At 32.3% G+C, this 16994-nt stretch overlaps 2 protein-coding genes across 2 annotated transcripts; one reads left to right on the forward strand and one right to left on the reverse strand.

Annotated features, from left to right (window-relative positions):
- Positions 1–6161: 6161 nt before the first annotated feature.
- On the reverse strand, positions 6162–7113 carry LOC123700062. Its single transcript, XM_045647179.1, has 2 exons — positions 6710–7113; positions 6162–6624 (listed from the first exon to the last, which is right to left on the reverse strand). Exons 1-2 carry the CDS (start codon positions 7111–7113, stop codon positions 6162–6164), a joined length of 867 nt encoding a protein of 288 aa, XP_045503135.1.
- Positions 7114–7916: 803 nt separating this feature from the next.
- LOC123702467 (integrator complex subunit 14) lies at positions 7917–16719 on the forward strand. The gene is made up of 11 exons (XM_045650231.1): positions 7917–8231; positions 8317–8471; positions 8651–8786; positions 9166–9275; positions 9665–9857; positions 9969–10072; positions 10151–10243; positions 10562–10748; positions 10954–11102; positions 11456–11880; positions 16499–16719. Exons 1-10 carry the CDS (start codon positions 8045–8047, stop codon positions 11714–11716), a joined length of 1575 nt encoding a protein of 524 aa, XP_045506187.1. The 5' UTR covers positions 7917–8044; the 3' UTR covers positions 11717–11880; positions 16499–16719.
- Positions 16720–16994: the final 275 nt, after the last annotated feature.

The following is a 16994-nucleotide window of genomic DNA, read 5'->3' on the forward strand; positions in this document are numbered from 1 at the left end:
GAGTAGGTAGATAACTGCTGATTATATGATGATATCAATTGTTAATTAATCAAACCCTTTACCATATAAAAAATAAAAAAATAGTAGGTAAAAAGCTCGCTTAACTAAAATAATAGTGTGATACAACTTTGGTCAACTACGGCATAACAACTTTGGTCTTAATTGGATTGTTTTCACTAAAAATTCAACGAATACTTATTAATTGAAAATTGGAATTTACTGAACAATAATAATTCTCAAGTTGAGTTCGGCGTCATGAACTTTTCAGAACTACTCAAGTCTCAAACAAGTAACTCGAGCAATATAAATCTTAAAAGCTAAATAAAAACAGAAGTCAGATGTTCCTGTAAAACATTATTTGATAAACGAAGATTAATTATAACTTCACTGTTTGATTTAGTAGATACCTTTTTAAGCTGTTATTCATATACCTAACAACTTTATACTTTTACATTTTATAAAACGCAGAATATTATTGAGAGATGATTTACAAATTTTTCGATTTTATTTATAGAATGTACTGATTTGCTAAGACTGATTTGTGTATTTATGACATATTCTATGTATATTTTTAAGGTGTAAGGAAATTATACGATTTGTAAGCATCTAATTTCTAGATAATCTAGATATTCAGGCTAACAGTATCGGAAAAACTCCTAAACGCTTAATGTCTTATTGATTTCTTTACGAGGCATACAAGGCAGCAATTAATATTTTTTTATTGGAAAATGCTCGCTCATTAATATTAAACTGTCGAATTGACTTTCTTAATGTGACGATTTCCGTTAAGTCTGACATCCAATGGAATTTTTCCATGAGCGATAAATGATATTTAAAGAAGAAATACCTGCTTAAAATGTTAAAAAATATCATATTTGTAACATTTAGGTCTATTATTAAATATTCTCAACGCGATGCGAATTCGACACGCAAATTATTGTAATATAATATAATGCAGGTGAGAGCATAGTACCTAGTGGATATTCATATATAATTTGTTTTAACAAAAACCTGAACAGCCTTTAAATTGTCAGAGCTAAGCAAAATTTAATAGGGACCAACGGGAAGACACAAGCTTTCAAATAAAAACTATAGGTAACAAAGACAAACAATTAATGTCGAATTGAGAAAATATCGCGTTGCGACTTGCGAATATCGTATTCGTCGTCGTCCGCGTCGTAGGCCTATGAGTCTATGAGACGGTTAAATTCAAATTCAAATTCAAATTCAAATTGCTTTATTTGCAGAATGTAGAATACAGATGTTTGTAGATACAGATAATATTAATGGTGCTATGACTGAGCAATGTATAATAAATATAATAAATGTAGTATTATGATGTGCCCAAATTTGAGTTCAATCGATCGGATCAGAGACCTTTCAGAGTAGTAACCATAATAAATTAAATATGATAATAGTTAATATATTATAAGCTTATTAAAAGCTATACACAACATGAAAAATCTAATCGCACGACATGCTTCTACCACATTAATTACAGTAGATAGGAATAGAAGTTTCTAGTTGTAGCTGATAACTAACTTAATTATTTTTGTACTAAAAATCATATTATAATTAGGTATATAATATATAATAATTATTTTGCTGTTTTAACCATTTCTTTTAACTGTCGTTCCTTTCGTGTTATATTATAAAAAATACCTTCTGATAGCAATAAGTCCCCGGATAATTCGCATAAACCTTGTTAAGCGATTATGTAAATCCGTTATTTATCCCCAAACAAATCGGTTCGAACTCGATTTACAAATTGGTTCTCTATTTGTATCTTAAGATACTCAAATCCGATCGAATACTATACGATATTTAAAAAAAAATTCAAAGCCCTATTACTAATCTAACTAAACTTTACAATAGTCTTTTGTGAATAAATATATCATTTCGTTACAATTATTATGGTACTACGATACGAAATTACCTTTTTTTAGAAGAAGTCTAATCTCAATGATATCCAAAATTGAATCACTGAATGGCCCTTGCCCAACCTTCATTTGTTAACATTAGGCATAACTATTTAAGGTATATTTCAACCTAACAAAATGAAATAATATTAACATTGCGATTGTATTATTGATATCCAGGGCTATATCGATTAAAAATTGTCTGCGATATTAAATATGAAAGCTTCATATTTTTTATATCGTTTTTAAAGCTTGATAGATATTATTAAGTGTAACACGAACCTAAATATCTTAATTCTTACTTCGTACATTGAGATATACATATGCAGACTACACCGCCTACATCACTTATGTTCCGCTCACCATAAGCCATATGGATTAACTGAACGCTCATTTTTTATTTGTTTTAAAGTGAAACGCATCAAATATGCCTTCGTGTGTGTTACGATATTGCACAAATAATACAAATAATACGAAAAAGTGCAAAGGTATAACTTTCATCGGTAAGTACTTACCTAACTAGATAATAATTTTTAAAACTTAGTTAAAGCAAAAAAATGGCGCACAGATTTTGTTCGTGGTGTCTTCTCCATACCTACGTATCTAGTAATATTATCTCAATGACTTCGTATTGATTTTAATTACGTGATATAGGTACCTACTAGGTTTAATATCATGTCGATAATTATTTCGTGTATATAAGTACAGCTGAAACATTTTATGATAATATTTTGTAATCCTTGATAGAAATAATAGTCTATGCATGAACAACTTTAGCACTCAGAATTATTATTAAAATCTGTTTAATAATTATTTAATTATTATGTAACCTTATATTTATTGTCTCTGGTTTTCGTTCTTCGAGAGATGATAGTCTATGGACAATGTCATTTAACCTTACGGACAAAAGGCTAAACATTTCAAAATTACCTATGTGAAAATCGCCCAAAAAATGAGTATTTCGATTATGACAACTACTTATTTACCTTAATTTGTATTATTATTTGGACCTAAGTCCTAAATAGGTCAATAACAAAACCTCTTTACAGCGGTATATTTCTTCTTGCCTTACCTACCTGCGGAACTGAACCGCAAAGTAGATTTGATGAGCGGATGGATGGAACCAACCACTGGAGCCTTGGAAAATGACAATTTTTCATGTGTGAATAAAATCGCCGCGTTCGTCGGGGTATAATATACAGAAGGTACCTAACAATATAGTTTATAAACATAATAATATGATGTACCTACATTTTGCTTATGGACTCATTACCGTGCTATAACCGTCCAAATACAAATAAACATTACCTAAATGGAAGACGATAACTGTAATGTCTCAGTAGTTATTCAGAATACCTATCTCAATAAATAAGATACAGTACAAGAACTATTCCCGAGGTACCTACTAAGAATGGTAATGTAAATAATAATTATCTACCAAACCATTAGGGTGTAAATAAAATGGCACAATAAAAACTAATTGTCGTAAAAGTTTGTTATGAATAGAATTAAAACCCAATCCTATGGTGTTTTCTGAACGGAAAATCAAAGCGACATGTTAGGTCGAAATTAACATTTTAATTGTAAATGCCATAATGTTTTTGGCGTAGTTACAGACGATGCGATGGCTCGCCATTGTCCTATGGAAAATCACCCATACTGTGATGACACTCCATTGAACACATGACATGCTCCTAATCGATTAATGAACAATTACAATTTTACACGATACACCTATCTATAAAAGTTAAAAACGATGAGATCAGCAGCCAGTCAATGGATACATAAACGTCTTTGATCATATTTACTAGGTATAACTAGCCTAGGTATACTCAGTCTGATTTAGCTTCGCGTTCCAGTCGAGCACGTGTTCATTTATATACCTACCAAATTTTTTTTGAGGGAATATGTGAATATAGGCTTTAATTCACGAGACAACGGTTCATAATAAGTTTTATTTGGTTATTCCTACGTATTGAAAGAGCCGCGGACTAGGGCTGCTTATGAAGGTAACTACGCTATGTGTAAAAATATCTGGATTGTTTTCGTTTCGGATGAAACATAAAAATGGTATCATCTCACTTGTACTTACTTACTTACTTACTTAATATCCTAAGGCCCCTAGGTGGGGCAGAGGGCGTCGACAGTACATCGCCATGTATCCCGATTTTTGGCAGCATGTTTTATTTCACTTGTAAATTAATTTATTACTTAGCTGATCCTAATGTTATCCAATCAAAGTAGATTTTTCCTGTCAGCGTCTTTAGCAAATAAAGTTAAATTTATATCACGATCAGTATTTATACCATTACAGTATCTTTTTTTTTTCGTTTTGTGTCCATCTTTTTAGCAATTATCCAGAAAGTTGAAGGTGGTCAAACATAGCGCGCTTGCTGCTGCTGGCTATATTAGCCCTTGCGCACTGGCCCTCGCCTGTAGATATAATATCTACACGCGGAGACAGACAGGCCTGATATTATAGTGTAGGTACCAAATAGCAACAATTTTCACAGAAATTGAAACACCTCACCCTTACCCACCTTACCTTTATTAGTTTATTTTCGTTAGAATGAGTGTTTATCAATTGATTCAATAGCTATCCTTCTAATAACTACAACTTAGGTACTACAAGGAATTTTAATCGTAATATAAATAGATCTTCAATAACTAAATACACTCGAGAATAATAGCTCTATTTTGCTTGTAAGATATTCCAATAATTAATCATTATTTATTCTGCGGTAAAATGACAAGGGTACGTATGCTATTAATTATAGAACATAATATTGTATTCTTTTCAAAATGCTATCTAGTACCTGAGTATCTCTACTCATTAAACATTATTTAAAATTACATTGGGAATAGGTATGGTCGAGCAAATACAATTCCCGCGATGAGGATCAAATTATTATCTCTTAATTTAAATTTTGTCTTAAAACAATACCTATTAAGGCTATTGTATCTAGATAAAGATTTATAGTACTTAGTAGGTACTTAGGTGTTGTATGTCTGCTTATAGGTACCTACGAAAAACTACTATTCTAATGAAAGTTCATTAAAATTCTAAATAGATCTCATTTAACTTAGAAGAAAAATAAGTTGATCAATAAAATAAGTACAGAATAATAAAAAAAGTATTTAAGCAAGAATAATAACTAGTAGATAGGCAACTATCGTCCTGAACTACCAATCCGATGATTTCACTTTCGCACTTCCCAAAAATCTATCAATTGCACTTTTCAATCCATCAAAATGACAATTCTCTCGTTTCTTATCACAAATATAACTTCATTTCATTTCAGGTAATTACAAGCAGTGTTCTTAGGCAAATGGTGAGACTACAAAATGTCAATGAAATCGCGAAATATTAAATCAAAAGTGACGGTAGATACAGAAAGTCTACGAAGCTTTTGTGGTTTTAGTTTTGACAAAGGCAACTATAAATTGTTTATATACACAGTGATCACGTTTATCACGGTTCTTGGTATATATTATATAACAAAGGATTGGAAAGGTTTCACAGCACCAGAGGAAGTGGATTTAGGGTCAGTTAGAATCTTATCGCGTACTTATCGCCGCAGGCACAATCGTAGCAGAAGACAAGAATAATTGCGTTTTGGATAAACTTTATCATACAACATAATTTATCATAGATATTATATAGCATATTATATAGCATGAAATAATAAAGTTTTAGTAAAACATTAATTAAATAATGTTTTGTTATGAATTTTAAAATGTGGATTGTTTTATAACAATTTTTATTAATGAAATAAAAACAAAGTAAAATATTCGTTTTTTTGTTTGATTGTAACACAGATTTACTCTACAGATTATGTATTAAGAAACTTTACAACTAATTTATAAAGACATAAAATGTTTATCTACAATCGAAATAAGTACCTATTCATCCATACTCGCCTGTGGATGTATAATCTACCGCCGGAGACAAAGTAAGTACATATAGTAAGAGTAATAAGAGTTTTATTTTATTTTTTTATTTTTTTTTTATTTTTTTGAGTTTTTTTTTTATTTTTTTTTACTTATAATAAGAGTTTTTTTAACAAATGTTTTGTTACTGCTAACAATTATATATAAAATATCGTTACATCTCTGTAATCAATGCTAGGTAAACCTACATAATATGAATAAGTAATAAGAATATCTTCGCCTTTATTTCATATAGATATCCATTTTATATATGAAATAATTTAATTGTTGAATAAAATTTAACATAATTGTTTAAGCAACTTTTAAATCCAACAATTTTATCTCATCATGTACAAGACTCAAATTAGCAAAACATGCAATAGGACTGGCTCCTCCATCTTTAGAACTCGTCGAAGCCAGCCCTAATAAATGCCCGTCTTGTACTAACAAATCCCCAGCTCTCACTGGACATTTTTTCAAATCTTTTACGCAAATCACATTATTTCTTTTTAAATTATTTCTCCATTCTATTGTTACATTATCCGATTTTTGAGCAATTGTTGCAAGTTGAAATGACAGTGACCGGCCCCCACGAAAGGGTCTGCCTATTACGTATGCTTTAGATTTAAAGTTTATTTGTTCTGCTATTTTTATTGAGGTGGCACATTTCGACATATCTTCATAACTTGATAAAAGTACAAGAGCCTTTGTCACGACACCTTCATGAGGAATTGCTTCAAAAACATCGACTGGAAACCCTTTTTTACATTGTGGGCTGGAAATAAACATATTTATCATACCTATTTAAATATTTTTAATCCATTTAGAAGTAATGAACAACCAAATAAAATTGTTCTTACTCTATTGGACTGCCTAAATGTAGCCGAACAGAACCAGATCTAAGACACAATTCATGCGCCAAAACTGAAGTTTTTGAAAGCACAGCCCCCACGCATATTAATTCGAGATTGACTATCGATTGAATTCGAGCCACATATTGATACATATCGATTTTGACTAAGTTACAATCTATTTTTGTATCAGCATTTAGTAACTGCGCATTGAAACCTCTATAATGTATAATAAAATTGTTGAAGACAATGCCTAAAATTGCTATAAAAATTGCTGCCAATAACGCAACGATACTTATTTTGCTGGTACGCGTACGTTCATCCCATGGTATTGTTATAAAATTATAATGAAATTCATAATCATCGTATTCTATATCCTCTTGAAATGCGGTATTATTATCCGTATCCTCCATTTGCAAAAATGATAACAGTTTGGCAAAATAATTAACGGTTTTATCAACTAGTAGGCTTTGATATTGGTCTGAGTTATCAAATTATGTAATGTTGGTTTTTCTTCCTATGGCTGAGCAAGTAGACATACGTGAAAAGTTCTTAATTATTTGAAGATTTCTTAGGGAATAAAAAAATTTTGAGACTTCATTTTTTTTTTTCAAATATTCCTTGCTATAAAAGTAACTAAAAATGTTCAATGATCAATCCAATAATTAGCTCATATCAGTAGGTAACTCGACATAAAAGAATTGACACAATATTATAAATAATTATTATAAATATTAATATAATAATATTTTTTCGTTCGTTTGTTTCTTTAAATTTTTACGTTCTTTTTTAACATCCTCTGTCCCGGTTAATGCAGTAGCATTAAAACCTGCAAATATTCCTAGAATTCGTTAGTTTGCGTTCGTGTATGGAAAAAACTTTTGCAAATATGGGTCCTAATTTTGTGGGTTCGCGTATTCGTAAGAACTTGAGTGAGCCACGTCAGAACCCATTAAATAACCATATTCTTAAATTACAAATATAGTCTACACATTGGCTTCTATATGCTCCACATATGCTCCAAATGCCCCCATTTGGCTCTTTCCTATAATATTTTTAAACGTTTTGAAGGGAAACCAGACTAAATAATATTTTTTAATCTGTATAAATGTACATTTAAAAAAAATATGGACGTTAATATATGTCAATGTCAGCCGACAGCCGACGTACAAACGCTGTCAAAAATCAAAATATTGTGTTGAAAATTGAAATTGTGGTTGATAGGTGGTTGAAATTCGAGTTTGTTGTGGTATATTTATTAATGTGCCAAAGTATGAAAGCTATATGGAAATTATATAAATTTTAAGCACAAAAATTATCCATTGATTTATTAAAATAGTCGCAATGCCTACTGTAATATTACTCGATGTGTCTCTCTCCATGAGCCGACCGGTTCCCTCTTCGGACTCCACAGAAACTCAAACCAGGCTAACTATTGCTTCAGCGGCTATCAATACCTTCTTGGATTATTTATGCGTACATACAAAACTTGAATATGTTGCACTTGTTACTTTTTCATCTGCTTATGAAGGTAAATAGGTTATTTGCTTTTTGATTGTCTTTTAACTGCGAACCAGTTGTTTAATTAAACTGAATTTTGATTTTTCTTGTTCCAGTTGCAATACCATTTACTCGAGAATATGATAATATCAGAGCAAAACTTCCACATCTTGAAGAAGGAGACAAAACATGTATAGAAACTGCGCTCCTTGGTGTCAATCAACTCATTCTTAATGAATGGGGCTATCAAACCCCTGTACAGATAATATTGGTAATCATTTTCATTGTTTTACTTCTCTGTTTTGTGATTCAGAGACAAGATATTAATATTTTACTGGATATAATATATTTCTGATTTATAACAGAAATTCTTTACTTCTGTACTTACCATATCATCTAATTACTAAATAGAAATGAATATGAAATGTTCTTATAATTATATTGTAATAGGTTACAGATGGAAGTTGTGGAGTTGGTACTATTGGAAGGAACCGCATTATGCAAGCCCTCCCTTTACCTCCTACTTACCCTGTACGAATACATGTATTGCCAGTCGTAGGACCACATGACACAAGTTTACAACATGGTAAGATACATTATTATTAAATTTTTGTACTAAATTTGTATGTATAGATCTTACATGCCTATTTTGGTTTCCTTTACGTAAATATGTATGTACTTTTGTTTCTGCATTATGAGAAACTAGCTTTCCAATGGCGACATCGCCCGCGCAGTCAAAGAAAAACCAGTAAAACCGTTCCCGTGGGATTTCCAGGATAAAACCTATCCTATGTCCTTTCTCACGTATCAAAATATCTCTATACCAAATTTCATGAAAATGGGTGCAGTAGTTAAGGCGTGATTGAGTAACAGACAGACAGACAGAGTTACTTTCGCATTTATAATATTAGTAAGTATGGATAATGCTTGTGAATGAAATTCTTGATCATTGATGATGATTTCAGCCATGCCACTTTATCAGAAGATTGTAGATCTAGCAAGCAATGCCAACAGTTCCACGGGTAATATTTCAAGAGGTGCCATCTATTGTCCTGATCAGTTAAATGTACCTGGAGTGAGTTTGGTCACTAAATTTTTCATTTATTTTTGTTACTAAAGTCAAATATATTATATTAACTTATGGTCTGAATTTTCAAACCAATTCTCTTGAATCAATCATTTTTTTTACATTATAATTCACTAGCTTTTCTGATTTTCTCCTACCGCTTTTTTAAGTAATTAAATCGAAGTTCAGTTTAAGTCCTCTAATCTCCATACGGAAGCATTATTAAATACATTAAATTGAGTAATTAACCTTAATTTTGAAATTTTATTTATTATTTTATTACAACATAATATATAATATTATAATATATCAAATTCGAAAAAAAAAAAAAAAAAAAACTTATTTCGTATAAACGGGACTTGATTGCATCAATTTATTAACCTGCAAACATATTTCAGGTTGTAGCCGCAATGACCCGTCTCTGTGAACAGCAATATCAAGAATTCTGGTGTTCGCTCAAGTGTGGGCAGTTAGAAGCTCGAGTGCAATTGTTTCCCGCGCCACAACCGGCTTCACACGAGGGCCTATCTGCTACTTATACAATTTCTCACCAACTACATGTCATTGGATTTATAACACAACAGGATTTAGGTATGGAGATGTTTATTCACATTTATCATCTTCTACATTGATACAAGTACATACAGCATGATGAAAATGGGGATATAAGTACTTAAATAAAAAATTATGTTTCGTTTTCAGGTACACCAATAGCTATAAGCAAACATCTTATAATACCGCAAGCTCAATCGGGTAATAATAATAATGCGAATCGGGAGAATTATGGATCTAAAACACCTACTAAGGTAAAATTATTTATTCATTGATAGCTGCTGGCTTTTTAAAGTTTTTATTTTTTTTATTTTTCTATATTTCAATTCTAGGAAGGCTCAAGTACTGATGGTTCAACTGACGAAGATATGTCTGATCCCAGTAAAGTTCCAAACTTTTGTGTATTACTCCATGGTGCACTTAAGGTAATGTTATTTATAAATCTTTCGAATTTTAGACAAATAAAATATTATTTATTACAGGTATATAAATAATAAATACATTGAATAAGTTAAATTAGTTGTGTTGCGTTTAGTCGGTTACGTTGCTAACTTATCGACAAATTTTTAAAATTTATATTCTATCTTTGTCTAACGAGGAAAGGTTTTAACTGCTAGTTTATTGGCATACTCCGCTTCTACGTCAGTTTATATGTATTGTAAGTGTAACAACGTACGTCGTATACCATATTATAGTTTTATTTTACACTGGCACGTAATAAATAAAAACGCAAAAATGCGTAGGTGGAAGGTATGTCAGCGATAGTGCAGCTCGGCGCCGACTGGTGGGGCACGCTGTCGGCGTGGTGCGAGGCGTCGCGCGCGCGGCGCTCGTGCCTGCTGCTGAGCGCGCTGCGCCCGGGCGCGTCCGCCGCGCCCTGGCTCGGCGCGCTCGACCAGCTGGGGCCCGCTGACGAGACCGCTAACAATGGTGAGCACTATAAAACATCGATAAAAAAAATTGAGTAATGTAGTCTTTTTTTTTCATAATTTTTTTAAAGTTTTTCTTTTTTATAACATCCTTATTTTTCATTATACGTTCTTAAAAATCAGTTAACAAGGTACTCTTTGATATTTAAAAAATAAAACTATATAATATGTAATTATTAAAATTTATTTATTCATTTTATTTTCAGCGGAGACGTTTCCAGTGCGCTCATGGCGCTCGTACAGCGGCGGCGGGTCGGGCTGCGCGTGGGCTCGCCCGCACGCGCTGCTCGCTGACGTGCAGAAAGTGCTCAGACACGCGAGGAAGTTGCCGGACAAGACACAACATTTGTATAAGGTACCTACACTTTGTGCACTTTATTTGTCATTTCTCATTCATCATTCATTCAGGTCATTTGGTGGTTAGAACTTGTTTTTGTGATATGTTTTCCATGGTTGTTTTATTAGTAAATAAATAAATACAAAATTTAAAGTGAACATTCAATCAAATTCTAATTTTACTTTATATTTCGCTGGCGGTTCGTTATACAAATATAAAGTATACACATTACAGAAGTCACCTTAACAAATTAAACTATCACAACTAACTCAGATCGTACAATGCGCCCCTGTACTATTATTTGTATTGTACGTTCCCGATGGAGACGTGCATAGCCCGGCATAGCAAATAAACCAACAATTTTCATACAGGAGTTGAACAGACTGCGCCGTGCGGCAATCTCGCTCGGCTTCTCGGAGCTACTAACGTGCGTGGGCAGCGCGCTGGAGCGCGAGTGCGCGGCGTTGCCGGCCGGCGCGGCGCCCGACTGCGCGCTGCAGCTGGCGCACGCGGCCGCCGCGCTGCGAGACCCGCGCACCGCGCTCGACATCAAGCACACGCTGCAACCGCTCGCTGCCAGCTTCACTGTCTCTTCTATGTCGCCGCAGGGATGTTTGCAGAAGCTTGTATAGACTGTTTTTATGCTACAATGCTAAAGAGATGCACATCCCTGGTGCGCCGTGTGCGGGACAGCCCCAATGTAATCTACGGACTATCCGAGCGTTATCCAGAAGGACTGCCCGCTTTATCCCCACTGTCATGGGCTTCACCGGTAAATCCAACCTCCTTAAATATTGTTTTAACCCCTCAGCTGTCGCGGCGCGCCGCCTCAAAAAGGTGCTGTCTGTCGGGCAAATTCGAGCTTTCGGCGCTGATTTGCCGATTTTTTTCGATATTAAAATTTGTGATATAAACTTTAACCTGTGAGACTCTTGTAAATTTTGATGCTAACTAGATAACCAAACTTTATATTAGTTACCTTACTTACTCCCTGGCATGCTTATTTTACTTATTAGAAGCATTTTTTCCCACATATTTTGAATAAATGTTACATTGTAAAGAAAAATACTCATAAAAAAATAATATCAAGGTATTTTAGATTTTTATTTTTGTATTTTCATACTAGAATAGACAATCTTTTGAGTGAATATAACAAAAACATAGGTTTATTTAATAAAAATTCGAGAAAGTTGATTATGAATATCATCGTTTACGCATGAGCATAAGCGGGCGCGATCTCCAATCATGTTCATACAAATACAGACTTTACAGGGTGCTCCAAAATGACAACATTTCAAAATTTTTTGCTACTTGTTTTTATTTTTATTTTAATCAAAACTAGATAAAAACTAACAGTAATTTTTACTTTTTGGAAATATTTAGGTTTTTATTAATGTTTAAAAATCGTCTTATTCCTAAATGACGTTATTCTTATAGTGGGCTTTGTTCTAACGTCTGTATGTATAACGTCTCCACATGTCTAATTTATTTTCTCTTAAAATTTGCATTTAAGAAAATATTTTTTGTGGTAACAGTAGCATTATGAAGAAATGCTTTTTTTTTCTTTCATGCTCTTAATTATTATCTATACATATAATAAATCTGTAGAAGGGTCAATTCTGTACATTGAAAATATTGAAAATATAAATAGCAGGGGGTGTTACTGGATCGATACCAAGCCCAAATATGTGATTAAAAAAATTATTGTCTGTCTGTCTGTCTGTATGTGAAGGCATCACGTGAAAACTAAGGTTTCGGTTTCGATGAAACTTGGTATAATTATACCTTATTATCCTGGGCGTAAAATAGGATACTTTTTATCCCGGAAAAATACGTAGAAAAAATCTTAATTTTTTCCGTGCGGACGGAGTCGCGGGCGGAAGCTAGTAATCGTATAATATGAAATGTTGTCCAACTACAAATCGAAAGGCACTGTATCCATTCAGAAAAATGTCTAAGCTGTACAAATGTGAAATCTACATTTAATTATACCATAACTTAATTATAAACCGTTACATTTAATTTATAAATCAAAAATTTACGGAAATTTGAGTTTGAAACATTTTTTATAAAATACAGCTTATGTAAAGGATAAAAATCAATAAACTTAAAGATTCAGAATAAATAAACAATTACATATAAATGATATTATACATCTAAATGTTATACTTATCATTCTAAAAATCAACAAATAATAGGAATCAGAAAACATACTAAATGAAAATCATTATATTATTATGTCCCTAGTTGTATAGAAGAAAGAATCGTATCATATTATTGTTTTATTAAAAAAATGAACGTTATGCCTTAATAAAATTAACGCTCCCAATCCTATTTATGCATATAACTTAGCCACTCGTTACTCAAATAATTTTGTCCGTGGGCTAAATTAGCTTATGAGTAAATAAATAGTACAGAGATTCTTAAAAAAATATCAATCATCTAACGGATTGAAATAATAGGTAAGTACTTAAATAAATTTTATTTAACTGATAGCACTATAAAAAATTGTTATGAAGCTTTGTGTCTGTACTATTTATATACTCATGTGGTTGTAATGTGTGATGTTGACGCCAATATTGGCCAATTAATAGGAATATTTGCAACTTAGCACAAATAACGTCGAACAGAACGAACTTCTGTTCATTATTTCTTGTAATATATCGAACACAACGACCGCCTTGAGACGACGATTTATTACCACGAGGTTCCACTTGAATTTGATCAGGAAAGTGATGAAAGCTATCCAATCTAGTTTTTATTTTACTTCAATACATGCAGTATTTCCAAGCATATTGTAATTAAGATATAAACTAATCGGTAAAATTGTATTAAAATCGGTTCAGTAGTTTAGTCCTAACTACTAAGTCCGTAGTACACAAACGGCATGGAACTTAAAAATATTTTGATTGGAATAAAATAAAACGTAATGTGTAGAATTTCATGAATAATCCTGGTATCAGGAATTAAAAGCTGCAAATTCCCAGACACTGATCGTGTAAGTATTATTATCTGTTCATTTGACAAAGTATACAGAGTTATATTTTCTTGATTTCAAATACTGTTACGTCCTATTGTTGAAGTAAGCCTTGGAGTGTCTTGTCTTCCATTGCCACAAGGATCGTTGTTCCATTTGAATTCTCTTTTATTGATACTCAAATGCTTACGAATCGGAAAAAGGTAATCCTATCAAATAGTTACTTAGATATTTTTATCTTCAAATGAAAATTAAAATATCAAGGTGGAAGTTTATTTAGGGTTACCTAACAAATAAGTAATTATTGATTATATAGTTTTAGACAGCAATGTGATATCTTCAAATAAAAAAATTGCTTTCTTCTTCTGGGTAATAGAAGCAGTTTTGACACCAAAAATACAATAATTGTTATCGCTAGTCATTTACAAAATGAGAGGATAGATTTATATTTTCAGGCGTACTGCAAATGATGCATTTAATTCGTTTTATTAAATCTGTAATGTTCCAAGGCTATTTAAAGTCATGAATGCAAAAAATAATCGTCTTCAGACAGCGATCTACATCTATGACGTTCTGCCTACGAATGTACTACATATAGTACATAAGAATAAAAAACTCGCACACCGAGGGCTCCGAACAAACCAATTTTTTATTATGTTGGAACTCTAAAATTTTATGATTTTCGAAATTATTCCTCAATCTGCGCTATAAGAGCTTATTTTACCCCAATTTCAAAACTCTACGTACACGGAAAGTACCCTGTAGGTGTCGATTCCCTTGCTAATGTCGAAATTGCTGTATCTTTTGATTGCGTTGGTTTATAAGTTTGATTTTTTCGCAGCTTCAATCGACTCAAGTAATCAATATAAATTTCAGTTAAATGTCACATTACGCGCTCCTTATAAAATGGGTCTTGACAGACAGACAGACAGATGGGCAGATGGGATGGACAGACGTAATCTTATTAGGGTTCTGGACCCTTAAAAACCAAACCCTTTGGGATGCAGCCGTTAATACTGCAATTTTTAGCAAATTTTGACATTTGCAAGGCAATCAAAACCGACAGGGTACTTCCCAAGTACATAAAATCTTTAAATTTGGTAAAAAGCAATGTTTTATAAAAACAGACATAAGAATAATTGCAAAGAACATGATTTTTAATTGCCATTTACAAATAAAAAAGTACTTAATAATTTCAACTTTCAACTACTATGAACGCCTACGTGTATTAACTTGATATTCACATTTAAAACTCAGATTTACAATTTAAAAGATACCTACAGCATAATAAAAAAAATAAGTTTGTACGAAGCCCTCGGTGCGCGAGTCCGACTCGCACTTGGCCGGCTTTTTATTTTTTCTGAAACTTAAGGTTCCCCAATAAATAATAATATGTTGTACAATTAAAGTGTTAAATTTCTTTTTGAGTTTGTCCTACACAAATTACATAGTATCACTTTGTCCTATATATAGGTCATAGTGAAAACCATTGTTCCCTTGTTCATTGTTGTTTGTAGGTTTTTTTACTATTTTTCCAGCATATATATACACTTTTAACCATAATATACTAAAACTAAAAGAATTAAGAAAGAAAATGTGTCTCTGGAATTTTTTCGTAAGCAGGTTACGGACTATAATTTTTGTAGTTGATTATGTATATCGTTTTTAACCTGAGGACAATTATAAATACCACAAAAACGATACCTTTCAATATAAACAAAACATATTATCATGTACATTTTATTTTGTATGAAAATGAAAAATTTAATTAAGACGAAATTTAAAAAATAGTGACGTTGAATTTGTGAACATCCTGTATGCGGATTTTACGGGGAAATTATTGTCGGTTTTGATTTGAAAACGAAATATCTCTAAAATGGAACACAGTATCAAATTTTGAATTATATCATTAAATTCTTCATAAAATTTCTCGTAAAATGATGTAAAGAACAAATACAATATGTAAAAAAAAATATGATTTACCAGGGGTCAAAAACTAAGCAACGTACAGTTAAGTGATAGATACATATTTGAAACCATTATTTATGGTATAATTGCTGGTAATTTTCATTATTTCGGCACATAAACATTAGGTTATATAGTCAATAATAATAAAAAGACCAATAAATAATTACCGTTTTTCAACTTTCCGCAAAATTTTACATTTTGTAAAACTTTAAAAGTTAAAAGTTACTCGACTAAAGTATGACATAATTACTGTTATATTTCGAATATTTATCGGTCAAATTATTATTGGATGGACTTTAAATATTCAGTAATTCATAAGCTATCAATTAAATAGTCGTTTATGCAGATTTGAACTATATTTGCGTTACAATGAGCCAATTTCCAACCGGCGGTGATTTGGCACAGATCTGTGCCCCGACAGACTACGGGTACAAAATTTTTGGCACAGATCTGTGTTCCGACAGACGAGGGTTTAAGGAGGTAGGAATCCAGCCCATTGGTGGACACAACTATGGGGATTATCTCGGCAGACACACCGTCCCACATCTCGAAAACCTCGTGCGCCAGATCCAGATATTTGAGCCGTTTATCTGCCTCGGCCTTAACAAGATTGTCGTCATGTGGAATAGTGATGTCTGCCAAGAAAATCCTAGAAGTTGATATAATTAATAAATTATTATTATTTTATTATTTTATTGTTTTATTTCTCCCTTTTCAGTGGTTTGTTTGCTAGGGGCGCGGGCTATTTAGCCAAGACCCTAGGTAACTTAGGTTTAAGTATCGGTTACAGTAGTTTCGCTGTCACTTAGAAATTTTCGCACAATACGACAAGTATTTAATATAGCTGCCTTTTGCATTGTAGTGTATGTATTTTTTGGTAGATCTAGAAGTTTCAGGCTATGGTGTAAATTAGTTGGGATAACTCCAGTACATGACAAAACTATTGGAATAATGTAAACAGTCCT

Source organism: Colias croceus, chromosome 2 (assembly GCF_905220415.1).
Source record: "Colias croceus chromosome 2, ilColCroc2.1".
NCBI lineage: Eukaryota > Metazoa > Arthropoda > Insecta > Lepidoptera > Pieridae > Colias > Colias croceus.